A 22,113-nucleotide genomic window follows, 5' to 3' on the forward strand; every position below is an offset into this window, starting at 1 on the left:
TTAACTGTGTTACAGATTTGCGTAAAAAAAAAAATAATAATAATAAAAAAAATTTAAACCAAGAACCAATGAGCTGAAGTTGAGAAACATAAAGACGACAGGTTCCATGTACGTGTAAAGTTAACAGAAGACGTGTTCTATTTTGTGCCAGTAAGGATCATTTTTTATATGAACATGCTCAAGGTTTTTTGTTTTGTTTTTTCACACGCAGAAATATGTATCTATTCTTGATCATTCTTTTATTTAATGGATACACAGGGATACTAGCCAGACCGGGATGTGTTTGGGTTTTTTTTTGCTACTTTTGCACTACAGGTAGCTTACCATGTATTGTCATATATATATATATATATATATATATATATATATATATATATATATATATATATATATATATATATATATATATATATATATAATGTATGTGAATCAGTTTTTATCTGATTTCTGTGATTGTTCACTTTCATCAAGGACAGCTAGCATTGGATTCCCTGTACATGCAGCATGCATTGTGTTCAGTTGTTTTTAACTGTGTACAGTGAGTGCTACGTGTGCTTTGCTATGGGCTCCCGTTGTGTTGTATTGTAGTGTAAAAAAGCCCTGATTTGTTGTAACCCTGTTCAGAGCCCTGGTTCTTTTCAGTACAGTAGTTCACATGTAAATATGGACTGCATTGTTTTAGATTTTACAGTTGGACACTTTTCTTGTAATATAAATATATATAAATAACTTTGACTTCTTTCTGCCTGTCTGTTATAACATTGTAAATACATAAAGATTTTTTTAAGAACAAGATAAAAAAAAAAAAAATGTAGGTCTGCTTTTTTTATTATTTTTTTTTTAACGGCTAAAAACAACCCACAGCGTGCTAAACACGGAACTGCATCTCTGCACAGCGCTGTCTTGTGTGTGCGTAGAAAACATGTGCAACTCAGAAGCTTGCTCAAAGAACACCAGCAAGGGCTCAGGGCTTACCCAGAGCACTGCGCAGGGTTAATCAGAGACAGTGCACCAGCAAGGGCTCAGGGCTTACCCAGAGCACTGCGCAGGGTTAATCGGAGACAGTGTAGCAGCACCAGCAAGGGCTCAGGGCTTACCCAGAGCACTGCGCAGGGTTAATCGGAGACAGTGTAGCAGCACCAGCAAGGGCTCAGGGCTTACCCAGAGCACTGCGCAGGGTTAATCGGAGACAGTGTAGCAGCACCAGCAAGGGCTCAGGGCTTACCCAGAGCACTGCGCAGGGTTAATCGGAGACAGTGTAGCAGCACCAGCAAGGGCTCAGGGCTTACCCAGAGCACTGCGCAGGGTTAATCGGAGACAGTGTAGCAGCACCAGCAAGGGCTCAGGGCTTACCCAGAGCACTGCGCAGGGTTAATCGGAGACAGTGTAGCAGCACCAGCAAGGGCTCAGGGCTTACCCAGAGCACTGCGCAGGGTTAATCGGAGACAGTGTAGCAGCACCAGCAAGGGCTCAGGGCTTACCCAGAGCACTGCGCAGGGTTAATCGGAGACAGTGTAGCAGCACCAGCAAGGGCTCAGGGCTTACCCAGAGCACTGCGCAGGGTTAATCAGAGACAGTGTAGCAGCACCAGCAAGGGCTCAGGGCTTACCCAGAGCACACACACTGTTTAACCCTCAATGCAGTGTTGCTCAGTTCAGCTTCTCAATGGGACACTTTCAGGAATTGTGTAGGCATGCATGGTGGGGTGGGGTGTATTTATTGCCTATTTTAGCTCACTTTGACTGGGGTTACCATGTGACTTTATGTTCACTGGGACAGTTTGTTAGAGTTGAGGCTTTTCAACTCATTGCAATGCATTCTGGTAGGTTTTACCTGTGTTTTTTTCTTCTTTAAGAAGCAGGACTAGGCTTACCAGAATCCACTGGGGTTTGAGTTAAAAGGCCTCAACTGTCCCAGTGAACATGGTCTCATGTGGTAACCCTAACTCTGAACCATTGCTCACTGCTTGTCTTTATATCCCTGATCCCATCTTCAATGTTCTGTGAAAGGTTATTCTGCTGCTGTGTCGCCTCTTTGTTCCTGATGCGTGACACCGGCACCAATGAGCTTATGCAGGGCAGACTCGCAATATGTGATATTTATAGCATTGAAAATGTGAAGTCTGTATCTCAAAAGGTGTGTGCGATAGATAGAAATCAAAGCTGACCAACACAAATCACACACTGCAGCTATGTGTGTGGTCTCTATATGTCAGTCCTTGAGCGCTGTGCTTTCCATTAAGAATTACTGTGTGTCATACATGAGATTTTAAACAGTCTTGTGAAGATTTAGATTAAGAATTTGAAAGTTTCTTTTTTTCTGTTAACAGTGTAGTAGTTGTACCTTAACTTTCTCTTATATTTAAAGTTGCAACAGACCAGTTGAGACTTGAGGCATTCAACACAAATACACTTTTTTAATTTTCTGCTGGGTTGTAACCCCTGTTTAAGATTTTACAAAAGCTTTTGTGTTTTTACAAATAATAAAACCATTTAAAAAAAAAACAAAAAAAAACAAACAAACTATAAAATATACTGAGGTCAGCTACGTTTTAAGATAAATGAACCAAATACGAATCCGAAAGTGTCCTGTTTAATTGAAAAGGGTTGGTCATGCCTGCAATGTATTCTGTCGCTTGAGGGCTACCATACACAATATGCAATGCCAACTGAGGCCCTCTAGCGGAAGAAACCTGAACTGCTGCCAATAGAACGAAAACCAGGAAGTCTAGTCATGCCAGGTCTCATAGTCGCAGTTGGGATCGGAATTGCAGTTTATATTCTGATCTATTACAATATTTTCAAAGGTCCAAAATGCAAAAGTTCTGCAACTCTGGTGGGGAAAACAGCAGTGGTCACAGGTGGGAGAGAGGGACAGCCTGATGCAAATGCGTTACTATCATTAACGGGTTTGGAGTGGATCCTGTGCAAATCGTGTTGCGCTACAGTTTGCCTTTGTCAAGTGCAACTCATGGTTGTTTTTATTTATTTATTTATTCATTCCTGAATTTCTGTTTGTTGCTTTTCAAGGTGGCAACACTGGCATTGGGAAGGCGACCGCTCTGGACCTGGCAAAGCGAGGCGCCAGAGTCATACTGGCGTGCCGCAGTAAAGAGCGAGCGGAGGCGGCAGTGTTTGACATCAGAAAGGTAATCAAACGGAACGTGATGATAAGCGTGCACCACGGCGGGGGGCAGCCCCTCTACTGCGACCGCATTGCGGTTACTGTAATACAGCGGGCTCTTAACGGCCTCGGTGCTGTTCAAACTCAATGCACTTTAAAATTAAATTAAAACTTAACTGTGTTTTTTTCCTGCAAAATTGGCCCATGCATCTTTATGTAACACTAAAACCAAATCACTGTTTGAGAAATGTACACTCGAGTTTGACCTTGCATAACCAGATTTTCAACCAGAACTACAGTCTCCTCCTCTCTCTGTCATTTTACCTGTCCCTAAATATTTGCAACAAACTCGTGTTACAGGAGAGCAACAATAACCAGGTGCTGTTCATGCAGCTGGACCTGGGGAGCCTGCAGTCTGTCAGATCCTTCTCTGAAACATTCCTTAAAACAGAGCCTCGACTGGACATCCTCATCAATAACGCAGGTGAGCTTTGAGAAGAGCAGTCTCCCTTTTCATATATCCACCTGCTTCACCTCAGAAACAGCAGCGCTAAACCTTCCTATCTGCAGTGATACTCTAGAAGAGAATGAGATAGTGCCAGGGCACGACTGCCCCGACCTCTGCTCTCTGCTCTCGCTCTTCTCCTGCAGGGGTCGGAGGGCATGGCCAGACCGCTGACGGCTTCGAGCTGCACTTCGGTGTCAATCACCTGGGTCACTTCCTGCTGACCGCTCTGCTGCTGGAGCGCCTGAAGCAGGCGGAAGCTGGCCGCGTGGTCACTGTGTCCTCGCTGGCCTATTGCTACGGGAGAGTGGACTTCAGCACCCTGGGCACTCCGGTCTCCCCCCACGCCTCGTCCTGGGTGAACACGCAGGGGTACTGCCACAGCAAGCTGTGCAACATCCTGTTCACTCGTGAGCTGGCTAACAAGCTGGAAGGGAGCACAGTCACCTGCTACTCTGTACACCCAGGTGAGGGGGCTCTGCGGCCAGATCTGCAAGGGTTTTCATTACAGCCAAGTCTGACAAGCTTTTGTTACAATAGGACAAAAAAAAACATTAAGCGTTTTGCCATGTAACTAATATTACATTACATTGTAACAAGACTCCCATTGCATAGCAGTCTGATCCATTGCCTACACACTGTGGCTAATCAGGCTTGTCATAGTAAAACCTGGAACGGCTGAAACTGCTAGGCAATAGGACGGGGGGGCAAAGTGAGCCTATCCACACTTGGTCTTGTTCCAACCCTGTTCTAAATTGTTTAACTGAAAACCAACATGCAAAGCCTGAAGCAGTTCATTATGTAATTGTGCCAGCTAACCCTGGAGTGGAATAGCTGGCCACTCCTGCAGTAGGAGTCTCAATTCCATCCCTGCATTGTACCACGTCTACTCTGTGACAGTCCACTGAGCGACAGCCGTGCCTGTAAGCTAACCCTGTCTTTCTCTCCCTGTCCTGCAGGGTTTGTCTACACCAAGGTCTTCAGAGACATGAAGACCTGGCAGAAGCTGTTCTTCATCCCCGTCGCAAAGCTGTTCTTCCGGGACCCAGAGGGGGGCGCTCAGACCTCCATCCACTGCGCCGTTCAGGAGGGCATCGAGATGCTTAGCGGCCGCTACTTCGCAGACTGCAGCGTGCAGGAGGTGGGCGCCCATGCCCGGGACGACGGTGTCGCCAGGAAGCTGTGGGAGGTCAGCGAGAGGCTGGCGGGACTCGTCTGAGCCAGCGGAGCGGGCTGAGCTGGGATTAGCGACTTGAAGCTAAATATAACCAAGCTACTAGAAACGTTTAACATGGGTGTGGTTTTAAATGGTAAAGGATAACATACAGTGTATGCTTTTAGAGAGCTAATATGTGTTGCATATTACGGGATTCAGTAAAGGCAGTTAGAATACAGGTGTGTACCAAACACTGAAATGCACATTGCATACTCGTTTAGAAATTCCAGCACACAGTTGGACAGACTGCTGGCTGGAGATCGGTGTAGTTCCATGGAAGGAACAGAAGAGGGCGCTGTTTGTTTTCACCTTGAAAAGAAAAGAAGCAGACTGCTGGCGTTTCCTACACGTGGGTCTGGTGCAGGAAAGGGTCGTGTTGAAACGGCAGGAGGTTGGTTCAGCTATCCTTATAATTTCAGTGCCTAGTTTAATTAGTTTTAAACTGTTTGAGCAAAATAATGAGGACCATATGAGGTCCAATAGCGATACGAAGACTACTTTGTTAATAACAATATAACAAAATAACGCTGTCATAATTATTTAATAAAACGACACAATTTTAACGTTTTGTATCCGGTGTTTTATTTCCAAACCGCGGTATTTAATCAGCACTGCGTGCGCGTACACAGTGTTGTTGTTTGCACTCGACATGCTGCAGGACTCGTCTTCAGTAGATAACTGCTTTCCTTTGTATTTGACATGCGCGTCAATGTTTGTTCTTCAGAAGCTGAATTTACCCCCCCCCCCCCCTTGTAGCTCGCCGCGGCTCTGCAATATCACACAGTTTAACGCTCGATACATTTTCTTAGTTTCTAAGTGAGTGGATAAGCAGAAGATATCCCAGCATTCCAAGATGACGAGTCTACGGCGGCTGCAGAGTGTCCTGGGTTTCAGTGGATGGTGTTGGAGGAAGCCCCCTGGCTTCACGTGTGCCCGAGGTACCAGTTCAGATAATCGCATTTCATATGCACATTCCAGGAAGAGCTTTTGCACGCATGAAAATGACGATTCTAAACCCAGGAGTGGAATGACAAGGGCAGACAAGGCTGATAAAAACAGGGAAGGTCCTGCCCACGATGAGGACGACCTCAAAACTAACAACACTAGGGACTTCAGCTGTACAGCCAAGGCTATCAGACATCCCGCTGTGCTTGCCAAGAGCTACAGCGTGCAAAAACAACAGACTTTCGTAAAGAACAACAAGTGGTCAACGAAACTCCCAAAATATGAACTACAGAACAGGGCCACATTCGCCAATGAGCTGCGACGACTGAGAGACGAGGATATGCCAGGCCCCGTGCAGACGGACTCTCCTAGCGGCATAGCTTACAGGAATATGAAAAACAAAGACTCCGAAATTGTATTCGGCGTCTCCCCTTGCTACCTCGCACTGACCCACGGCCGGAGATCATTCCACGGGCTGTACGTGAAAGAAAGTCGGATCCAACAGCGGCCGGAGGTGCGAGAGATCTATCGGCTCGCTGAGATCCTGGGCGTAACCGTGCACCAGGCCAGCAGACGGGCACTGGACGGGCTGTGCGGGGGTCGAGTTCATCAGGGCATGTGTTTGGAAGCGAGCCCTCTGGGCTACATGGCTGTTGACGAGCGCATTGCGCCGTGCACCCCGGGGCAGTCGCTGTGGCTGGTTCTGGAAGGCATACAGGATCCCATGAACATGGGTGCTCTCCTGCGCACCGCTTATTTCCTGGGGGTGGACAGAGTTGTGGCCAGTCTTCACAACAGGTGAGTACAGTGCATTCGTGAAAGGAGTTGGCAGCAGGGATGGGAATGTAAGACTCCCATTGCATAGCACTTTGATCCATTCCTGCTTTTACTTCGAGTTTAATCAGACTCCCCTGAGCATGTTGCCTATGCACTGTGTCTAATCAAGCTCATAGTAAAACATGGAATGGGTGAAACTGCTGTGCAATAGGAATCTTCTTTCCATCCCTGAATTGCATAGCAGTCTGATCCATTCCTGGTTTTACTATAATAAGACGCGTTTTGTACACTAATCAGCTCGTAGTAGTAAAACCTGCAAAGGGTGAAACTGCTGTGCAACAGGAGTCTTATTTTCCATGCCTGAGTTAGTCAAGCCACATTGAGGTGTTGCACTGTGGCGTGTCATCCAGCAGGGGTCACTGGAGGGTCAGGAATGGAAGGGGATTAAAAAGCCATACAGTGGGTGTGATCAACGGATCTACATGTTGAAGCTGTAAATACAGCGAATAACACTAATCCTGGAAATAGCATCTTAGTCTAAGATTAGTGCTGCTCTCAGCCTCTGAAACCAGCCCTGGAATAAGGGCTGTACCCAGACCCAGGAGTGTAAAATGCTCATTTTTGCTTGATTCTCTTTTGTTCTCAGCTGTCCCCTGTCGCCTGTGGTAAGCAAGGCCAGTGCCGGAGCAATGGAGGCCCTGCCAGTCTATGGCTCTTCTGACCTTCCAGATTTGCTTAAGGTAACCACACCCTCGGTTTTAACATGCAGTACTACGCATCCTGTTGCATCAAGCAGGACCTTGCTATTTCAATATACAGCAGAACATCTACCGTTTGCAGCTCTGTGGTTCTGCTGTTTGTATTCAGAAAGCCGTCATGTGTTTTGTGTACAGCAGGGGGCAGTGTTGCACCATCGTTGCGCTGCTAGTGGCACGTCCAGTATTTTTCCACGTTTTATTTCTCTGCAGTGTAGAATAGAGCAGTGGGCCTGTTCTAGATGGCCTATTTGTTCTGCGTAATAAAGAGTTACATGTAAAGCTTTACCTTTGTTTTCTAGACTGAGCAATAGGAGTACTTTAAGTTTCATATTGAAAGTAAATACAGTGTGTGTGTGTGTGTGTGTGTATATATATATGCAGTGTGTACCATTGTTCCTTTTTTCCCTGTGTTAGACCCAGATTGCCGGTGGCTGGCAGGTGATTGGAACGGTGGGCACAGCCACGAAAGCCGTCCACGTTCCGGTCCTCCCATGCTCTGAGTTTCGCTGGAGCCAGCCCACCATCCTCGCTCTCGGTATGATTCAAAATAGAGATGCGCAAGAGGCCGCTGGTTTTGTGTGAAGTGTTTGTGGAGAGAGATGTTTGAAATCTGTTTAAACAGAGGAATGCCCCTTGCTTTACTTTGCTGTGTTCTGCGTGGTTACTTTACCCAGGTGATTTGAAGTTTGTTGTGATCGTGAGATAACCTGGCTAATGTACAGCGGGTTGAGAGGAACGGGAGGAAGGCTTTCTTCTGCTAGATCCCTAGCTTAGTGAAGTGATAAACCTGTCTGTGTCTTTATTCAAACACAGTCCTACAACTTTCCACCAATCCCTAACCCTTCCAGAGCCTCTTAACAGAGTCTGACTTGAAAGTCTTGTGAATTGGGCCCTGCCCGAAGTCTCACCCGCAGGGTTCTGAGCGAAAGTGTTTTCATTTCTGTCTGTTCAGGAAGCGAGGGGTCTGGCCTGTCTCCGGAGGTGCTTGCTCTGTGTGGCTGCCTGGTGACCATTCCTCCCGGGGGAGAGCCCGCTCTGGGGATGGACTCCTTGAACGTGTCTGTGGCTGCAGGTTTGTCTTCAGCGTTCTCATTCTCGCGCACTTGCAGGTATGACTGTTTCACAGACGCCTTTTCCAGCACTTATCCCGGAGAGCCTCATTCTATTAGGTAAGGAAATCCAAGAATAGAACTAATCTGGGATCTGTGAAACCAGCCACATGCAATAATCCAAACAGATTCCTTGTGCTTTCAGTTGTAGTTGTGCTGGTGCTTCATGAGAGCAGAGATACTGTTAGACCATTTCAATTAGCTTTCACTTTTATTTAAAAATGCCCCCCCCCCCCCCCCCCCCCCCCCCCCCCCCCCCACACACCACGTTAAACGCTCATCGAATTCTAAAAATATATTTTTATATTTTTTTAACAGGTCTTTTGTTTTTTTTGGAAAGTCTTTGGGGGATATCTGATAAGACAATATAATATATTTCACAATGGGTGATTAATGTGATCAGTTTAGTTTCAGTGTGCAAAGGAAAAGAAAAAAAGACATGAAAAAGTGTTCTTGTATTTCTGCTTCTAAGATGACCTATTTCCACTGGCCCCGAGACTGGAATTGTGTATCTCGCACAGAGACACAGCCGCGGCACTGCATTCCTCAATATTGATTGCAATCCAATACACTGAATGGAATAGTGACTGGGGGAACTTTAATACCCGTGGTGTGAACTGCATACAAATAGAAAATACTGAGGGAGGACTGGAGGAGCAGAACAACCCTGCTGTATAATAAACGTGAGAAACGCGGGGACTGTCCCCTGTCAATCTGCAGCAGGCTGAGGTCAGTAATCTCGCTCAACATAACAGAGCTGGAACAAATGCATGGGTTCGCTGATTGCAGCAAGCCCCAGACAGCAGGAGAGTCCCCTGACTATAGCAGAGAGTCCTGTTTTCAATGCAAATGACGAGCCGTCACCCAGCCCTTTTAATAGAGACTATGCATTTATATTGGCTCATCACTGATCCCCTACACACTTAGCGATTCTTGTGCCGTGTTGCTCTGCTTTGCGCCTTCAACCTTTCCCTGGTCCTCATCCCACACTTCATAAGCAGGTAGCGGCTTATAATAATGACGTTTGGCAGCCTGCAGATCAAGCAGGGAATCGTGGCTTCTGAATGCAAACTGCAGAGCCGGCAGTCAGCGTACAGATCTTACTGCAGCAAGGTGCGTTGCTATGATAGCGAGTGAAGGTGTGTGTTTTAATACAGTAATAAGCTTTGTATTGCTGCAGTCGTGAGGTTCTCATTACCCTTTGTGATTGTTTTAAGGTAAAAGCGTGTGAGGTGGATGTTGACGTGCAGCCGTTGCCGTGCGGTGACGTGATTTATATTTACGAGGTTCCTGACGCTCTTTTAGCAACATGAATAAAAGTAAATTGTGCACTCGACGCAGAACCCCAATGCTAACAGAAAAACACACCGACCGCAATTGCAAAAATAAAGTAAAACCAAAGCACCGGGCTGCAGGTCTTCTGTCCCCTCTAGATGAGGAGTCGTCGACGGTGCTGGACCCCATGCAATAAACACATTTCTAGGAAAAAAAAACATTTGTGAATTGCCTTGTTGTTATTTACGTTTTTTAAAGCTGTTTCAGACTGGCCTCAAAAAAAGGCTGGTTTCACAGACCCAGACTAGCACTCGTTATTATTTTAGTGAGGGTAATCCTAGAAAAGTGTAAAACCGGGGTAGTTGAAACCAGCTGTTTAAGGACTTGCATGTACCGTGTGGCTGAAGTGTTGTTTTGCTACTGATTACCCTTTTTTTTGGTTAATTAGAGCACAGCAAAGTGCAGGTTGGTTTTCAGTGCAGATCCCTGTTATGAAGTGTCCCAGTGCGTGTGCTGTTTGCACAGCAGGCCCTCACATTGCACTCTGCAGAATGCAGTGTCTGAAGGGTCTGGCTTGTACTGAGGTGCTCAGATAATAGGGCTGTTCTCCCACCACAGGCCACCACAGCACACGCTGGTTAGCCTTTCCATCGCTTATTGATTTTTCTCCTCCTTCATCTCTTTCTCTTGTAGGTATTCTGCTGCACTCTCTTGTGTCCAGTAAGAGAATGAAATGCTGATGCCTTCTTCCCGGTTTTGTGTTTGCTTTGGACCTGATCCCTGCCTACAGTACTTAAGCACTGGATTACTCCATCAATTAGCAGCTGGCTTGTTGAAAACCTGCATTGATTCACTGTGCTGATTCGTGCAGGCCCTGTGTAGTGGGCGATATGGGAAGCAGGCTCCCTTTCCTGCAACATGTGAAGACTGTTCAGAGAGCGCTGAAGCGTGCCGTGCCGTCGCCGGCGATACCAGAGCAAACCGGTTTCCAGGGAAACCGCAGCATTGCCCTGGCAGGGACGGGCCCTCAGCTCAGACTGCATTGCTGCATTTATAATATCATTTACTAGAATCAGCCATGCGTATGAGTAATCATTTAGCCTTATGTGAAATAAAAAAAAATATTAAAAAAAAAAGTTTATTCAAATCACTTCAAATACCATAAGGGTAACATGTAAACATCTTTCATATTCCTGCACTGGTAGCTTTTTAAACGCCAGTGGCCTGCCTGTTTGAAATGTGGTTGCTCTGTAGAGGCAGGAGCTGAGGAACGTTAGCCTCTGTTGTAAAGAATATCCCCCACACTGTGCTGCTCAGGGCCCCGGCTCTGCAGTGTTTAGGTAATCCACCTTTAGTTAAACACCAAGTTGAAACATAAAGAAAGCGACCCTTTTCATCTGGAGTCTTTTATAGAGATGCATACAGTACCATCACTCTCTTCAGCCACTCTGAGTATAGATGCATACATTACTGTCTGTATGGTTGCTGTTTAGTTGTGTTGTGTGATTGGCAGGTTAAGGTGTGCAGTGTCAAGCTGTGACGCTGTGCACACGATGTAAAAACTCGTCTGTTTTTCTCTGTTCTCTCTTTATTGTGATTAAACAGGTGGCCTCATTTCAGTATTCCCGAGAAGTTGCTGGCTTGGGAAAAAAGTGGGATGCAGCTATTTAAACACAGTCAGAGGATTGAAACAACACAGGTGGTGTGAAAAAAAAAAAAAAAAAAAATGCAGCTTCTTGTCTGAGCGCAGCCTGTTTTACTGAAATAACCCTCCCTCCAGACAGGAGCAGGCTGTCCCCCAGTCACTCCACAGCGATAATAACAGCTAGTAAATAGAATCAACCTGGGGGTCTCGTTGCTTCCACAGGTGCAATTAACATCCCGGTCTGCTAATGCGTGATTAACGATGTTTACAAACACGCTAGAGCACGCTGCAATCCGCTCGGATCACTCTTCTCACCTTCATTCCTGCCCGAGAGAGCGGGCAGCACAGTTGTTTTTTTTTTTTATCTCTGTTGAGGGTTTGCGGCTGTCCTGACGTTAATTAGCAGTGTTTTTGTTTTAATTACAAACGGGAAGGCTGGAATAGAAAAAAGCCTGCAGACTGAATTGGTTAAGCTGTGGACCAGCTGCCGCGCTGGCAGGGTCAGTGCGAAGGGCCTCTCCACCTAGTCAGGTTTGCGCTGAACTTGGGTGCGAGGAGGAAGCGTCGGGTAAACATATGGATAATTGCTGTTAGTTAATCTGACACGGAGCGTTGTACAATCAGTCTCGATCACTAATTTTACCAGCAGCATGTGGAATTAGCAGCCGCTGCTGCGTGCGAGAGCCGAGCCTGTTAGCTTCACACATTTAATGTGTCGTGTGCCAGAGACCGGAAACCTGTTCTGAGGAGTTGACAGGCAGTAACTCCGGCAGCTAAAAGAAGCAGCAAGTTTAAACCCTAGCATCAGACAGACCAGCATCTTAAAAATAGACTGTCCTTGCTGCTGAACCTTGTCATTGCATGCCAGCAGCTTCAGAAAGGTGCAGTCAGGATTGCATGTTGCTGAAGTTTGGTTTTGCCAGCGCTTCCTTGCTCATATTTTTTTCTGCGTGCATGTTGTGTGCAGATCACCATGTTCTGGGTGTACGATATTATCTTTGCATGAGTGCATGAAAAACAAACGAATGAGCGTAGATTCCCTTCCTGTGCTCTAGGTTACCGGAACTGATTGCAGTCAGACCGCTAGAGTAAATGTGACCTACAGCACGGGAAGGGATGCCATGACAGTAATATTTAATCTATCGTGGCTTCAACAGAAAGAAACCGGGGGACAGTCCAGTGAGCGTGTAACTCCTGCAAAACAGAACATGTTTTTAAAGAGCTTGGTTAACACTCCTTTAAACAGTGCGGTGTCAGCCCAGCTCTGAGTAGACACCACAAACAAGAGAGTGGCTGCGTTCACTTTGCAGTGCGTGAAGCGTCTGTGCAACCTTCAGCACGGGCTGCAAGACCTTCATTATCTGCACGATAAGTGTTTCACTGCATTCAGAGCCATCTGAATAGAACTGGAAAGTCTTTACGTTTCATTTCAGCCATTTGTTATGTCCTTGAGCGACGGCTCTCGATAAAAGCGTGTTTAATTTTATTGAAGGTCGCAGGTGTTTCTACTACGTGATTACAACAATTACAGGGGAAAAAAAAAAAAAGCGGCCAATTTTCCAAAATTCGTTTTTGAGTGGCCGTCACAAAAGAGCCACGTTGCATACAAAAGAAACTCGAAAAAAAAAAAAGAAAGATCTGCAAAAACCATTCAGGTTACTTGGGTTAAAGAGTTTGCAGTAACAGCACAATTATCTTTGGGGGAACTGCAACATGCTGGTTAATTACGTTTTTTTTTTCTTCTGGTTTCTGAATGTATGATAGAAGATGCACAAGGCAGTTCTGTTTGTATTGGGGTCAGTCGGATGTAGGTTTTCTCTGAATTGGGCACTTGAGTTGCAATCTCGCTGTGCGCATCTTGTTTTGGATGTTACGAGTACATTAATATAGTGCTTGCTAATCCAGAATGTTTTCTTGCTACCAATTTAGGAGAATGTCCTCGACCATATGTGACACTGAAACTCCGGTCTGAAGTACCGTCCTCCGCTCAATTGAAACGAGGGTCTGCTGTTTCAGAATTGCCTGTGTGCAATAGCAGCTGTTTTATAGTTTTGCGATTTAATTGAAGCTGCAGATATGAACATCCGTACCGTGTAGACCAAACAACTACTGGGAGAGCTTTTAAAAAAATCGCACAAGTAAGTTAAACTCAGTCCTCCTGGGCACAAGGGGTTTTCGCTCCAAGAAACTTTTTTGCAAGTCTTAACTCTCAAGGTGGCAGCAAAAGACATGTGAACGTTGCTGAAACGTGTCTTGCAGGACACGATCTGGCTCCAGAGACAACTCATCATGCTTCTGTTGCTAAGTCATTCGGCGCTCTAGAAGATGTAGTTCTGAGCTCAGTACCAGATTCGTCTCATTACACTGCGGTATAGAAGGTGTAGTTCTGAGCTCAGTACCAGATTTGTCTCATTGCACTGCGGTATAGAAGGTGTAGTTCTGAGCTCAGTACCAGATTCGTCTCTTTGCACTGTGGTATAGAAGGTGTAGTTCTGAGTTTAGTAGCAGATTTCATTCATTGCAGGAGTTGTAAGAGCAGTGCTTTCCCCTACACCTCCTGTACCCCCTTGCAGAGAGACACTGGAAACACACAGTCCAGAAGGAAAGGAGTCCCTGCTTGTTTCGTCTGTGCTTTTCAGAGCTGCTGGAGAGGATGCCTGAGTTTAGCACACAGTAAATCAACAAGTGAAAAACAGCACGTCACCCGTGCTCAGAGCTCTTGGAAAACGGACAGCCGGACACGGTCATCAATACTGGTCGCTGGCTATTGATCAGGTGTATTGATTGGGATGGGAGCTGACTCCCATCACAGTCATTCTTTAGGGTCACTGACAGATTTAATTGCCTATCGGGGAGCGATCATGAGAACAAACGGCTGCTGCCAATAAGCCAGGCTCAGCCTGTGTTAACTGTCTCTCAGAACAGCGTTTTGTTTGGGAATGTTTTGTAGGGCGGCGCTAACAGGGGTTCCCTCCTAAAGATTGGGGAATTTCTAATATTAATCCATTGTCGTTGATCGGTGAAATGGTAGCCGTATCAGTCCAGAGGTGACAGACGAAGAGAAGGAGAGGTGATCCCTTTTGTTGGACGGTAACAGGGTGATGTTGCATACGTGGGTCGCCAGTGAATCGGACGCAGAGCAGTGAGTGTTGACATGCCGCGCCTGTCCCGACACTAGGGTGGCAACAGTGGTAATCCTAGTGCCCAATTTTAATAAGGAAAAGAAAACAAAGTTAAAAAAAAATTTTTCCCACAAATGGCGAGCGCTAGCCCCACTGCAAGGACGCTCTCCTCGATGTCAACAAGCTCAAGCTCTCTCTTGGAGCCCGCCTGTGCAGCCGTGCCGTTGGCGCTGCTGCCTTCTTAAACAAGTGTAAGCTCCCCAGGCACACTCCCCCCCAGCCAATCAGGACCTCCCAATCAGATCAGCTCTGGGCAAGACTTCCTGTTTACCAAAGCAGCTGAACCAGCGTCGGGGTCCTCCCTGTCACATGGACTAACGAAACAATAATTAATCACAAGCTTTCAAGACCTCGGATTGAACCAAGGCATCTTTCGACAAGGAAGTCGTGGCAAGGCAGCAATGCAAAGGGCTCATCATGCACTCGTCATATTGCTTGGAAAATAAATTAAAAATGAAAAGCTTTATTTAGTATAGGTTGGATGGCCTTTCTATTGCCAAGCTCGGGTACAGTTGGTTAGGGGTGTTTCTGGGCACCTGGTTTGGATCCCTTTCCCATTAGAATGGTCTGTCTCAACTGGTACAGTATTTCAGAGCTTAATTTAATATAAAGTGTTTATTTTACTCTATTTTTTTTTTACTGCCGTTTCATATCTTACAGGATTTAGAGGATATCTGAATAATCAATCAATCGATTTGCATTGTATTTCTTTTAAACTTCCAAGATTCAAATCGTTAAGCAATACTGCACTGTTGCCTTTAAAGGCTCTGTGAGCAATGCAAAGCTTTGCTGATCTGCACTGTGGGCACAGGAGGCTTTTGCAGATTGTTGTTAGGCTCATCTGGGCACACTGCTGCTGAATGATCAAGCATGGCATTTTGTTTTGCTTGTAAATGTTTGTCATATAGAATATATTCAGCCGCAGTAACTCTGCAGTGCATATCCTTTGTCTGAGCCTTCGAGAGAAACAGTTTGTCCAGATAAATAAGAAAAACAATAGAAAACTATAGCACCATATCGGGTCCGCGTGATATTGCAATAACCAGAAGTGAAGAACTCTGCTCGAGACGTGAGTAGATCAGCCAGGACTAGTCTAGTTCTGCTGCAATCACTGGGACGCTGCTGGCTTCATTCAGAGTATCTGAAGATGAGATGATGTTAGTGATATTATCTTCCAGCAGGCTTTCCAGTCCATTAGCCTTCGCTGGTGGTGTCACCCGATCAGGTATGCCGATTGCGTGCACTGCAGACCACAGCATGGGATGCATGTGCTAATCTGACATTGGGAAGTTACCCTCGCCCCCTCTGCACCCTTTTATAATAATTACCGCTACCATTCTTGCATTCGTAATGCGTTCTGTTTGCCAGTCTTTGGGAGTTCTCTGCCATTTCTGGATTCGTTTTAGAATCAAAATAGATTATGTTGCCAGCAGCATTCACTTGATTAGATTTTTTTTTTTTTTTGCATGGGTTTTGTCCCAAATTGAAGTTGATTAGCACTTTTATATACATGCATTTGTTTTCCAGGCTGCCTTTGAAGGTCCCCAGGCTAGCTGTGTCCTCTTGCTCATGGTGAAGCTGGTTTCTGTGATCCATCCAGCCTGCTCCTCTGCTGCTCACCCAGCCCCCCAAAACTCAACAGCACCCAGCAGCTCCTCTGCAAATCCAGCAGCTCCAGCCAATGTCAAGGATCACAGCCGGGGATCACAGTGTTCATTACACTGATGTGAAAGATTACCAACGTGTAACCAGGGCACGCTATTAAATGTAATGTAGGAAATAAGTAGTTCAGACCCAGCTTTGTGTTAATTAACACTTAATGTGATTGGGGTCAAAGCCTGTCATTCAGCTTTAAATGGACTACTGCGATGCCCTGAAAAATAACAAGACGCATCGTTTAGTAGTGCGCAGACATCGATATGCAGAAGAAACAGTGCAGCATTGTACCCATCCAAACACAATACCTGGGAGACTTTCACACCAGATAAGAGACGATTCCCAGCAGCAGTAAGGCAAAGAGCCGCTCCTGCAATTCAATTAAACAACGCAGAGCAAGTCGGCTCTGTTACAAAACGCTGGCTGGTGAAGGCTGCTCAGCTGGAGAGAGCGGTCCAGGGTTATGCTTGGTTCCTCTTCCCGTCCGTGATGCCCAGGTCAGGAACGCGGCTGGAAATCTGGACTGGAAACCAGTTTAGGGACAGTGTTTTTACCGAGCTGCGTTTCACAATAGTAAGAGAAAGGAGCACCGTCCTGAATTTTTTTGTGTAGCAATCCGGGCAGCTGTGTCCCGTTGCTAAAGTTTTTTTATTTTTACTTTTGTGATTGTATTTGTTATAAACATTGATAGAAAACGTGACTTGTTTTTGGAGCAGCTGCCATGATGTAGATATTGCTGAGAGAGTGAAAGCTAGTGTGGGAAACAGGATTTGGTCAGCAAGCATGAACTGACTGCCCTGCACATCAGTCTAAGTGGATCTCTCCAAGATAAATAAATACATGAATTCGTTAATTTCAATCCAAAGAAATGTTTTGTCGCAGCACTTTCCAGCTGGAAGGGCCCGGTGTACAATAGGTGACAGCTTCGCATGGCAGACAGCAGCTGTAGCGTTGAGTTTGATTTGAAAACGTTGCTTGGGGCACTTTGTTAACTAACTACACAAAACAGAAGCCTCCGACTCCCTCTGCCTTATGATTTTGATAAGGCTGCACACTTGTCAACAAGCGCGTATTTAATTAGTGTTGATTGTGGTTAGCATGTTCAATAATTATTAATTAGAACGGGGAGGGACCCCGGGCTCGATGGCCGTGCCCGCAGCTGTGCCGTATTTCAGGCTTCTGCACTTTGACAAGTCATGTGTGCCACAGACGTGGCCAGTGAAAAGGTCCTCTTCAAGGTTAAAGGATGAGAGTTGCAGGGGTTAGCTGCAGTTTCGTGAGGACTGTGCTGCAATCGCTCTGCTATTTAAAACAAATAATAAATACAAATCTAAAAGCCCATGCTGTGTTTTGAGCACATCTCGGGTAATGATCATGGTGTTGGATGAGAATGAATTCAGCCCTGGGAAATGTTTTGTGGTGTTTCTTTGGCGCTGTGTGTCCCTGGAGCGGCACAGCCTTGGTACCAGTCAGCTGTCTCCCTCACTGCGGTGGGTGCAAGCAGTAACACACACGGGGTGTGGAGCAAACGGCCGCCTCGGCTGCAATGTGGATTTCCTATTGGTGTTTTCAATTATAAAGATATTAATAATTAACTATGAAAAAGCTGAAGGCGGGATGAGGCTGATTACATCATACCCATGTGACTCTTCAGCAGCCAATCCCTTAGCTCTGTCTATCCAAGCCGCTATACAGTATAAACCCTTTAAATGTTGGTTCATATTTTCCACTATATATTTATTTATTTACTTTATACAAGCTGTTCGTATTGCATATTTATAGAAATCTATTTTTGCTAAGGCTTTTAAAAATATTAATAAAAACTCTTCCTTGCTCCTTTTGTGTAGCCTAAGACAGTTTCAATTTACACACTTAAAAAAAAAACCCTCTCATTGTTGTATCTTTTAATGAGCCCCCCTAGGCACATGTCTAAATTGCACGCATATTGATATTATGCATGTTATGTGTATACTGTGGGGTTCACACCAGCCAGCACTGTCACTTGTTTAATAGGATCCCTACAAAGAACGTAAAGAAACAGATCAGTCCATCCTGTGAGGTGTTAACTGGATTCATAATGATGCGCGTGCCGTCCTCTCCACTCAGTGCACAATTCACAAGTTACACTGGAATATTCTGCAGATATGAGACCATGACTCCCGGAGAGCTCTGTTTATAGCATGAAGCGATTTGCTTTGTCCCAATATTGTGGCTCTGTCTGCAAACACAAACACCTTGGCAGCGCAGGGAGGTGGCAGACGATGCATGACTAATAAAGGGTGCTGAGAACGGGAGGGACTAAAAAGGGGGTCCAAGCAAAGGCATTGGTTTGATTGTTCATACCGCAGCTGTCCGTCTGGTCCTGATGTGACCACCGGTACACTACAGCACTGGGTTAGCATGACACGCAGCCCGCTGCCAGTAGTGCAGTAATACAGGAATCAGCCTTTCCCTTTCTTCCACTCCAGTTTGTGCCTCCTCTCCTTTTTGGTGGGTGTCTAATGACAGCGATGATGGAACTGTCATGGTTTAGCAAGCACAGACTCGTAACCCAGATATGAGAGTACGGCAGCAGCCCCCGCAGCATGGAACGTACGTGCAACGTTCTAGAACCCCCTGCCAGTGGGGCTTGGACAGCATTCTAGAACCCCCTGCCAGTGGGGCTTGAACAGCATTCTAGAACCCCCTGCAATTGGAACACACACACATGGGCTTTAGAACCACCTGCCATAACACTGTCGGCACAATACTGAGCTTGAGCTGGTCCAGGGCACAGCACACACAGGACAAGCAGATGGGCCTAATGAGGCTCTGAGTCTGAGCCTGGAACTGCTCAAACTGCTGCCCGGTCGAAACCTCACTTCTGTCCTTTTTGTGACAGGGTTGTGTCTCTAATGCCAGTGCTGCTCCCTCGCCTGCCTGCAGAGATTCTTCTGCTTCGATGCACTCTATACACATCATTCCAGTGCAGTGCTCTGGAAGCTGTTCCATCATCTGGCTTTACTTCAACTCATTTTAAATTGAATATATGCAACAACATGTGTAACGTTTTTCTTTTCTGTATATAAGAAACTGTGCCAGATTACTAGAAACCCTACAAAATAACGTGTAGATTCTGGCGTGGATGTCAGAAATGAATACAGAAAGTGCAGGGGCTCTCTGACATGCATCAAGTTATATAAACAGCGATCTTTCATCCATCCTAAGCAGTGTTGTGGTGCAGAAAGATTAAAAAAGCTCCTGGAATGTGATTTCCTTTTCTTGCTTCCATACCCCACGTGTCTCGAGCAAAGCTTGCCTGTGCAGCGCTGCCTGGTGGGGTCTGTGCGCGCTCTCCTTGGGGCTTTTCTGAAGGACAGCCTGATGCAGCTCACTTTGAACTCTTCAAGAGACTGGTTTGTTGGAAACTGCTCCTCCCGCAACGTTTTTTTTTTAAATTGATTTTCTTCATTCTTGGTTTGCGTAATGTGTTCCCATTTCACTGAAGTGGATTTAATGGGAATGTTTTAAAGGCATGCCTGAACGTGGTTATGCATCCCTCCCCCCTTGCCTGGCAAGCTTTCTCTTCTAGTGCCAGCGAATTGTTTTATTTTTGTAGGGCTGCATTGTTAGTGGGATAAGGAGCTCTTTGGGTTCTGCTCGCTGATAGAGAAACGAAATAACTTGTACTCATGAAAACAGAGGGGTCTGTCTCCTGTGAAGAGTCTCCTATTACTGCTGTCCAGCTACTCCCAGGACTGAGTGCAGGCTGTGCAGTGGAAGACGCAGGGTTATTAAATGCATTTGAAATGGACTGCGCCTCATAAGACGGGCCTGACTAGTCAAAATACCCTTTCAAAATAAATGATTAAATACAAATAATGATCTGCATTTTACCTTCCATTTATTTTTTTTGAATGTTCTACAATATTATGTTTTTTTTTTTTACCCTACAGATTATTTATTTATTTTTGTATGTTTGTTTGTTTTTAGGCTAATAAATGTCCTGCCTCAAAGGTCATCGTTTTTTGTGCACAATTCAGGTTGCTTGTTGTGGCATTTATATAATCATACAAACAGGCCTCCAGGCTGCAATGAACCCCCCCCACACCCACATCTGCAAAGTGGATCTGGAGAACATTTTTTCATTATAAATCTCCTTTTGCTTTTCTATTTCAAATACCAGATTAGAGGACTTGCAGAACCCTTTGTCTGCTTGACTAGACTAGTTTTCCATTTCAAACTGAAATTAACAATCAGTTGTTTGTTTGTTTCAGGAATCCCAAATTATTCAATATATATCAGTGCATTGGCAAACTATACTCTGTCTAATTCTTTTGAAAATATACTAATTTTTTAGCAAAATGCTGAAAATGTTATGCATGTATTTTTGTTTTGTTTTTATTGCAGTGGAATTTCCTTGCTATTGAAATGATCAAAACTCTCTAAGTTTATTTAATTTTTTTTTCAGATTTCTGCAGACAGCCTCAGTCAGAAAAAGGGCTGATCCCCTTATTTTGCCTTTTAAAGTTTAGCCCTGTTCAGTCAGGGCGGCAGCATTTTCAGCTGTAGCAATCTGAGCCCCCACTCCATTACCTCACCTTCCTGAGTGGAGAATGAACCTCGCTCGCGTCGTCATGGCAACCTCAGCCGGGCCCACATTCCACTTCTGTGTGCTTCTCTCGCACCGACCTCACGTGTTACCTTTAGCCAAACAAAATGATTGGTGTTGGTGTGAAGAGGAGAGGCCTGCTCCTGCTTCCAGCCCCCGAATATTACAGCCGGGCTGCTGAAATTAACAGGAAGTTTGAAACGGTTTCCTGTTGTGACACATTTATTTTATTAGATTGAATAAAAAACAAAGCTTTTTTCTTTCATAAAAAGGGTTTATATTTTTAGAAGGCTTTTACGGCACAGAAGCCAACCCTGTTTAAAGTTATGAATATTAATTAAGTGGTAGTGATGACAAATATTTGTAAAGTTTTTTGTTAGTGTAGTAGTTTAACAATATTTTAGTCTTTAGTGCTGAACTTATGCACATAACTGCCCCCTGAGTTATACCAGCTTGACTGTATTTTATACACACTGCAGCTCGCTAGAGCAGCTTTCTCATACAGTATGCTAAACTGTTGCCAAATATAGTAAACAGACAATTATAGTTATATTTTGGTGTAAAACTGCAGCACAAAAATGAAGAACAAAATATGTGGATGATAATCAGTGTAATGTGTGTGTGGAAACACCGTACTGTCGCCCAGCATGTGTGTTGTTTCTCAGCAGTACGAAGCACACTTTGGTGTATTGGTCAAGTAAGGTAATGCAGGGTCTTTTAGTTTTGCTTCAAGCCTGACAGCAGAGATAGAGAAGACAATGGACTGCATGGTATCCCTGAGCAAGTGCTAATGTGCACAAGGAGCTCTTATTTGAGCATGTTGTGCTGGATTCCCGAAGACATTTTCAGAGAGTAAAAAAGCATCTAGAAAAATCACCAAACTAGAAATGACCAGCTCTGCGTTTAACATGGGCTTTCACAATTCAGACAAGAAATGACCAGCTCTGCGTTTAACATGGGCTCTCACAACTCAGACAAGAAATGACCAGCTCTGCGTTTAACATGGGCTCTCACAACTCAGACAAGAAATGACCAGCTCTGCGTTTAACATGGGCTCTCACAAGAAATGACCAGCTCTGCGTTTAACATGGGCTCTCACAACTCAGACAAGAAATGACCAGCTCTGCGTTTAACATGGGCTCTCACAACTCAGACAAGAAATGACCAGCTCTGCGTTTAACATGGGCTCTCACAACTCAGACAAGAAATGACCAGCTCTGCGTTTAACATGGGCTCTCACAACTCAGACAAGAAATGACCAGCTCTGCGTTTAACATGGGCTCTCACAACTCAGACAAGAAATGACCAGCTCTGCGTTTAACATGGGCTCT

At 45.2% G+C, this 22,113-nt stretch overlaps 2 protein-coding genes across 4 annotated transcripts; both read left to right on the forward strand.

Moving 5' to 3' along the window:
• Positions 1–2,504: 2,504 nt before the first annotated feature.
• On the forward strand, positions 2,505–5,407 carry LOC121308801 (dehydrogenase/reductase SDR family member 13-like). The gene is made up of 5 exons (XM_041241445.1): positions 2,505–2,860; positions 3,030–3,148; positions 3,484–3,607; positions 3,775–4,095; positions 4,588–5,407. Exons 1-5 carry the CDS (start codon positions 2,734–2,736, stop codon positions 4,845–4,847), a joined length of 951 nt encoding a protein of 316 aa, XP_041097379.1. The 5' UTR covers positions 2,505–2,733; the 3' UTR covers positions 4,848–5,407.
• Positions 5,149–18,351, forward strand: mrm1 (mitochondrial rRNA methyltransferase 1 homolog (S. cerevisiae)). 3 transcript variants are annotated; one of them, XR_005948563.1, is made up of 7 exons: positions 5,149–5,235; positions 5,654–6,587; positions 7,213–7,306; positions 7,739–7,859; positions 8,277–8,396; positions 10,402–11,407; positions 16,063–18,351. XR_005948563.1 is itself a non-coding variant. In XM_041241442.1 (6 exons), exons 2-6 carry the CDS (start codon positions 5,698–5,700, stop codon positions 16,071–16,073), a joined length of 1,236 nt encoding a protein of 411 aa, XP_041097376.1. In that variant the 5' UTR covers positions 5,149–5,235; positions 5,654–5,697; the 3' UTR covers positions 16,074–18,351. The 3 variants fall into 3 exon arrangements, 2 of the variants coding, with proteins under 2 accessions (XP_041097376.1, XP_041097375.1); XM_041241442.1 differs by lacking the exon at positions 10,402–11,407; XM_041241441.1 differs by lacking the exon at positions 16,063–18,351 and having other exon boundaries at positions 10,402–16,054.
• Positions 18,352–22,113: the final 3,762 nt, after the last annotated feature.

This window comes from Polyodon spathula, unplaced genomic scaffold, assembly GCF_017654505.1.
Source record: "Polyodon spathula isolate WHYD16114869_AA unplaced genomic scaffold, ASM1765450v1 scaffolds_776, whole genome shotgun sequence".
In the NCBI taxonomy this organism is placed as follows: domain Eukaryota; kingdom Metazoa; phylum Chordata; class Actinopteri; order Acipenseriformes; family Polyodontidae; genus Polyodon; species Polyodon spathula.

What these genes read in the sequence shown, in the direction of transcription:
- LOC121308801 (XM_041241445.1), top strand. Translation starts at nt 2,734, where the DNA reads ATGCCAGGTCTCATAGTCGCAGTTGGGATCGGAATTGCAGTTTATATT. An exon ending in GAAAACAGCAGTGGTCACAG is followed by an intron (nt 2,861 to 3,029) that starts GTGGGAGAGAGG and finishes TTGCTTTTCAAG; the next exon opens with GTGGCAACACTGGCATTGGG. An exon ending in CAGTGTTTGACATCAGAAAG is followed by an intron (nt 3,149 to 3,483) that starts GTAATCAAACGG and finishes CTCGTGTTACAG; the next exon opens with GAGAGCAACAATAACCAGGT.
- mrm1 (XM_041241441.1), top strand. Translation starts at nt 5,698, where the DNA reads ATGACGAGTCTACGGCGGCTGCAGAGTGTCCTGGGTTTCAGTGGATGG. An exon ending in GTGGCCAGTCTTCACAACAG is followed by an intron (nt 6,588 to 7,212) that starts GTGAGTACAGTG and finishes TTTTGTTCTCAG; the next exon opens with CTGTCCCCTGTCGCCTGTGG. An exon ending in ACCTTCCAGATTTGCTTAAG is followed by an intron (nt 7,307 to 7,738) that starts GTAACCACACCC and finishes TCCCTGTGTTAG; the next exon opens with ACCCAGATTGCCGGTGGCTG.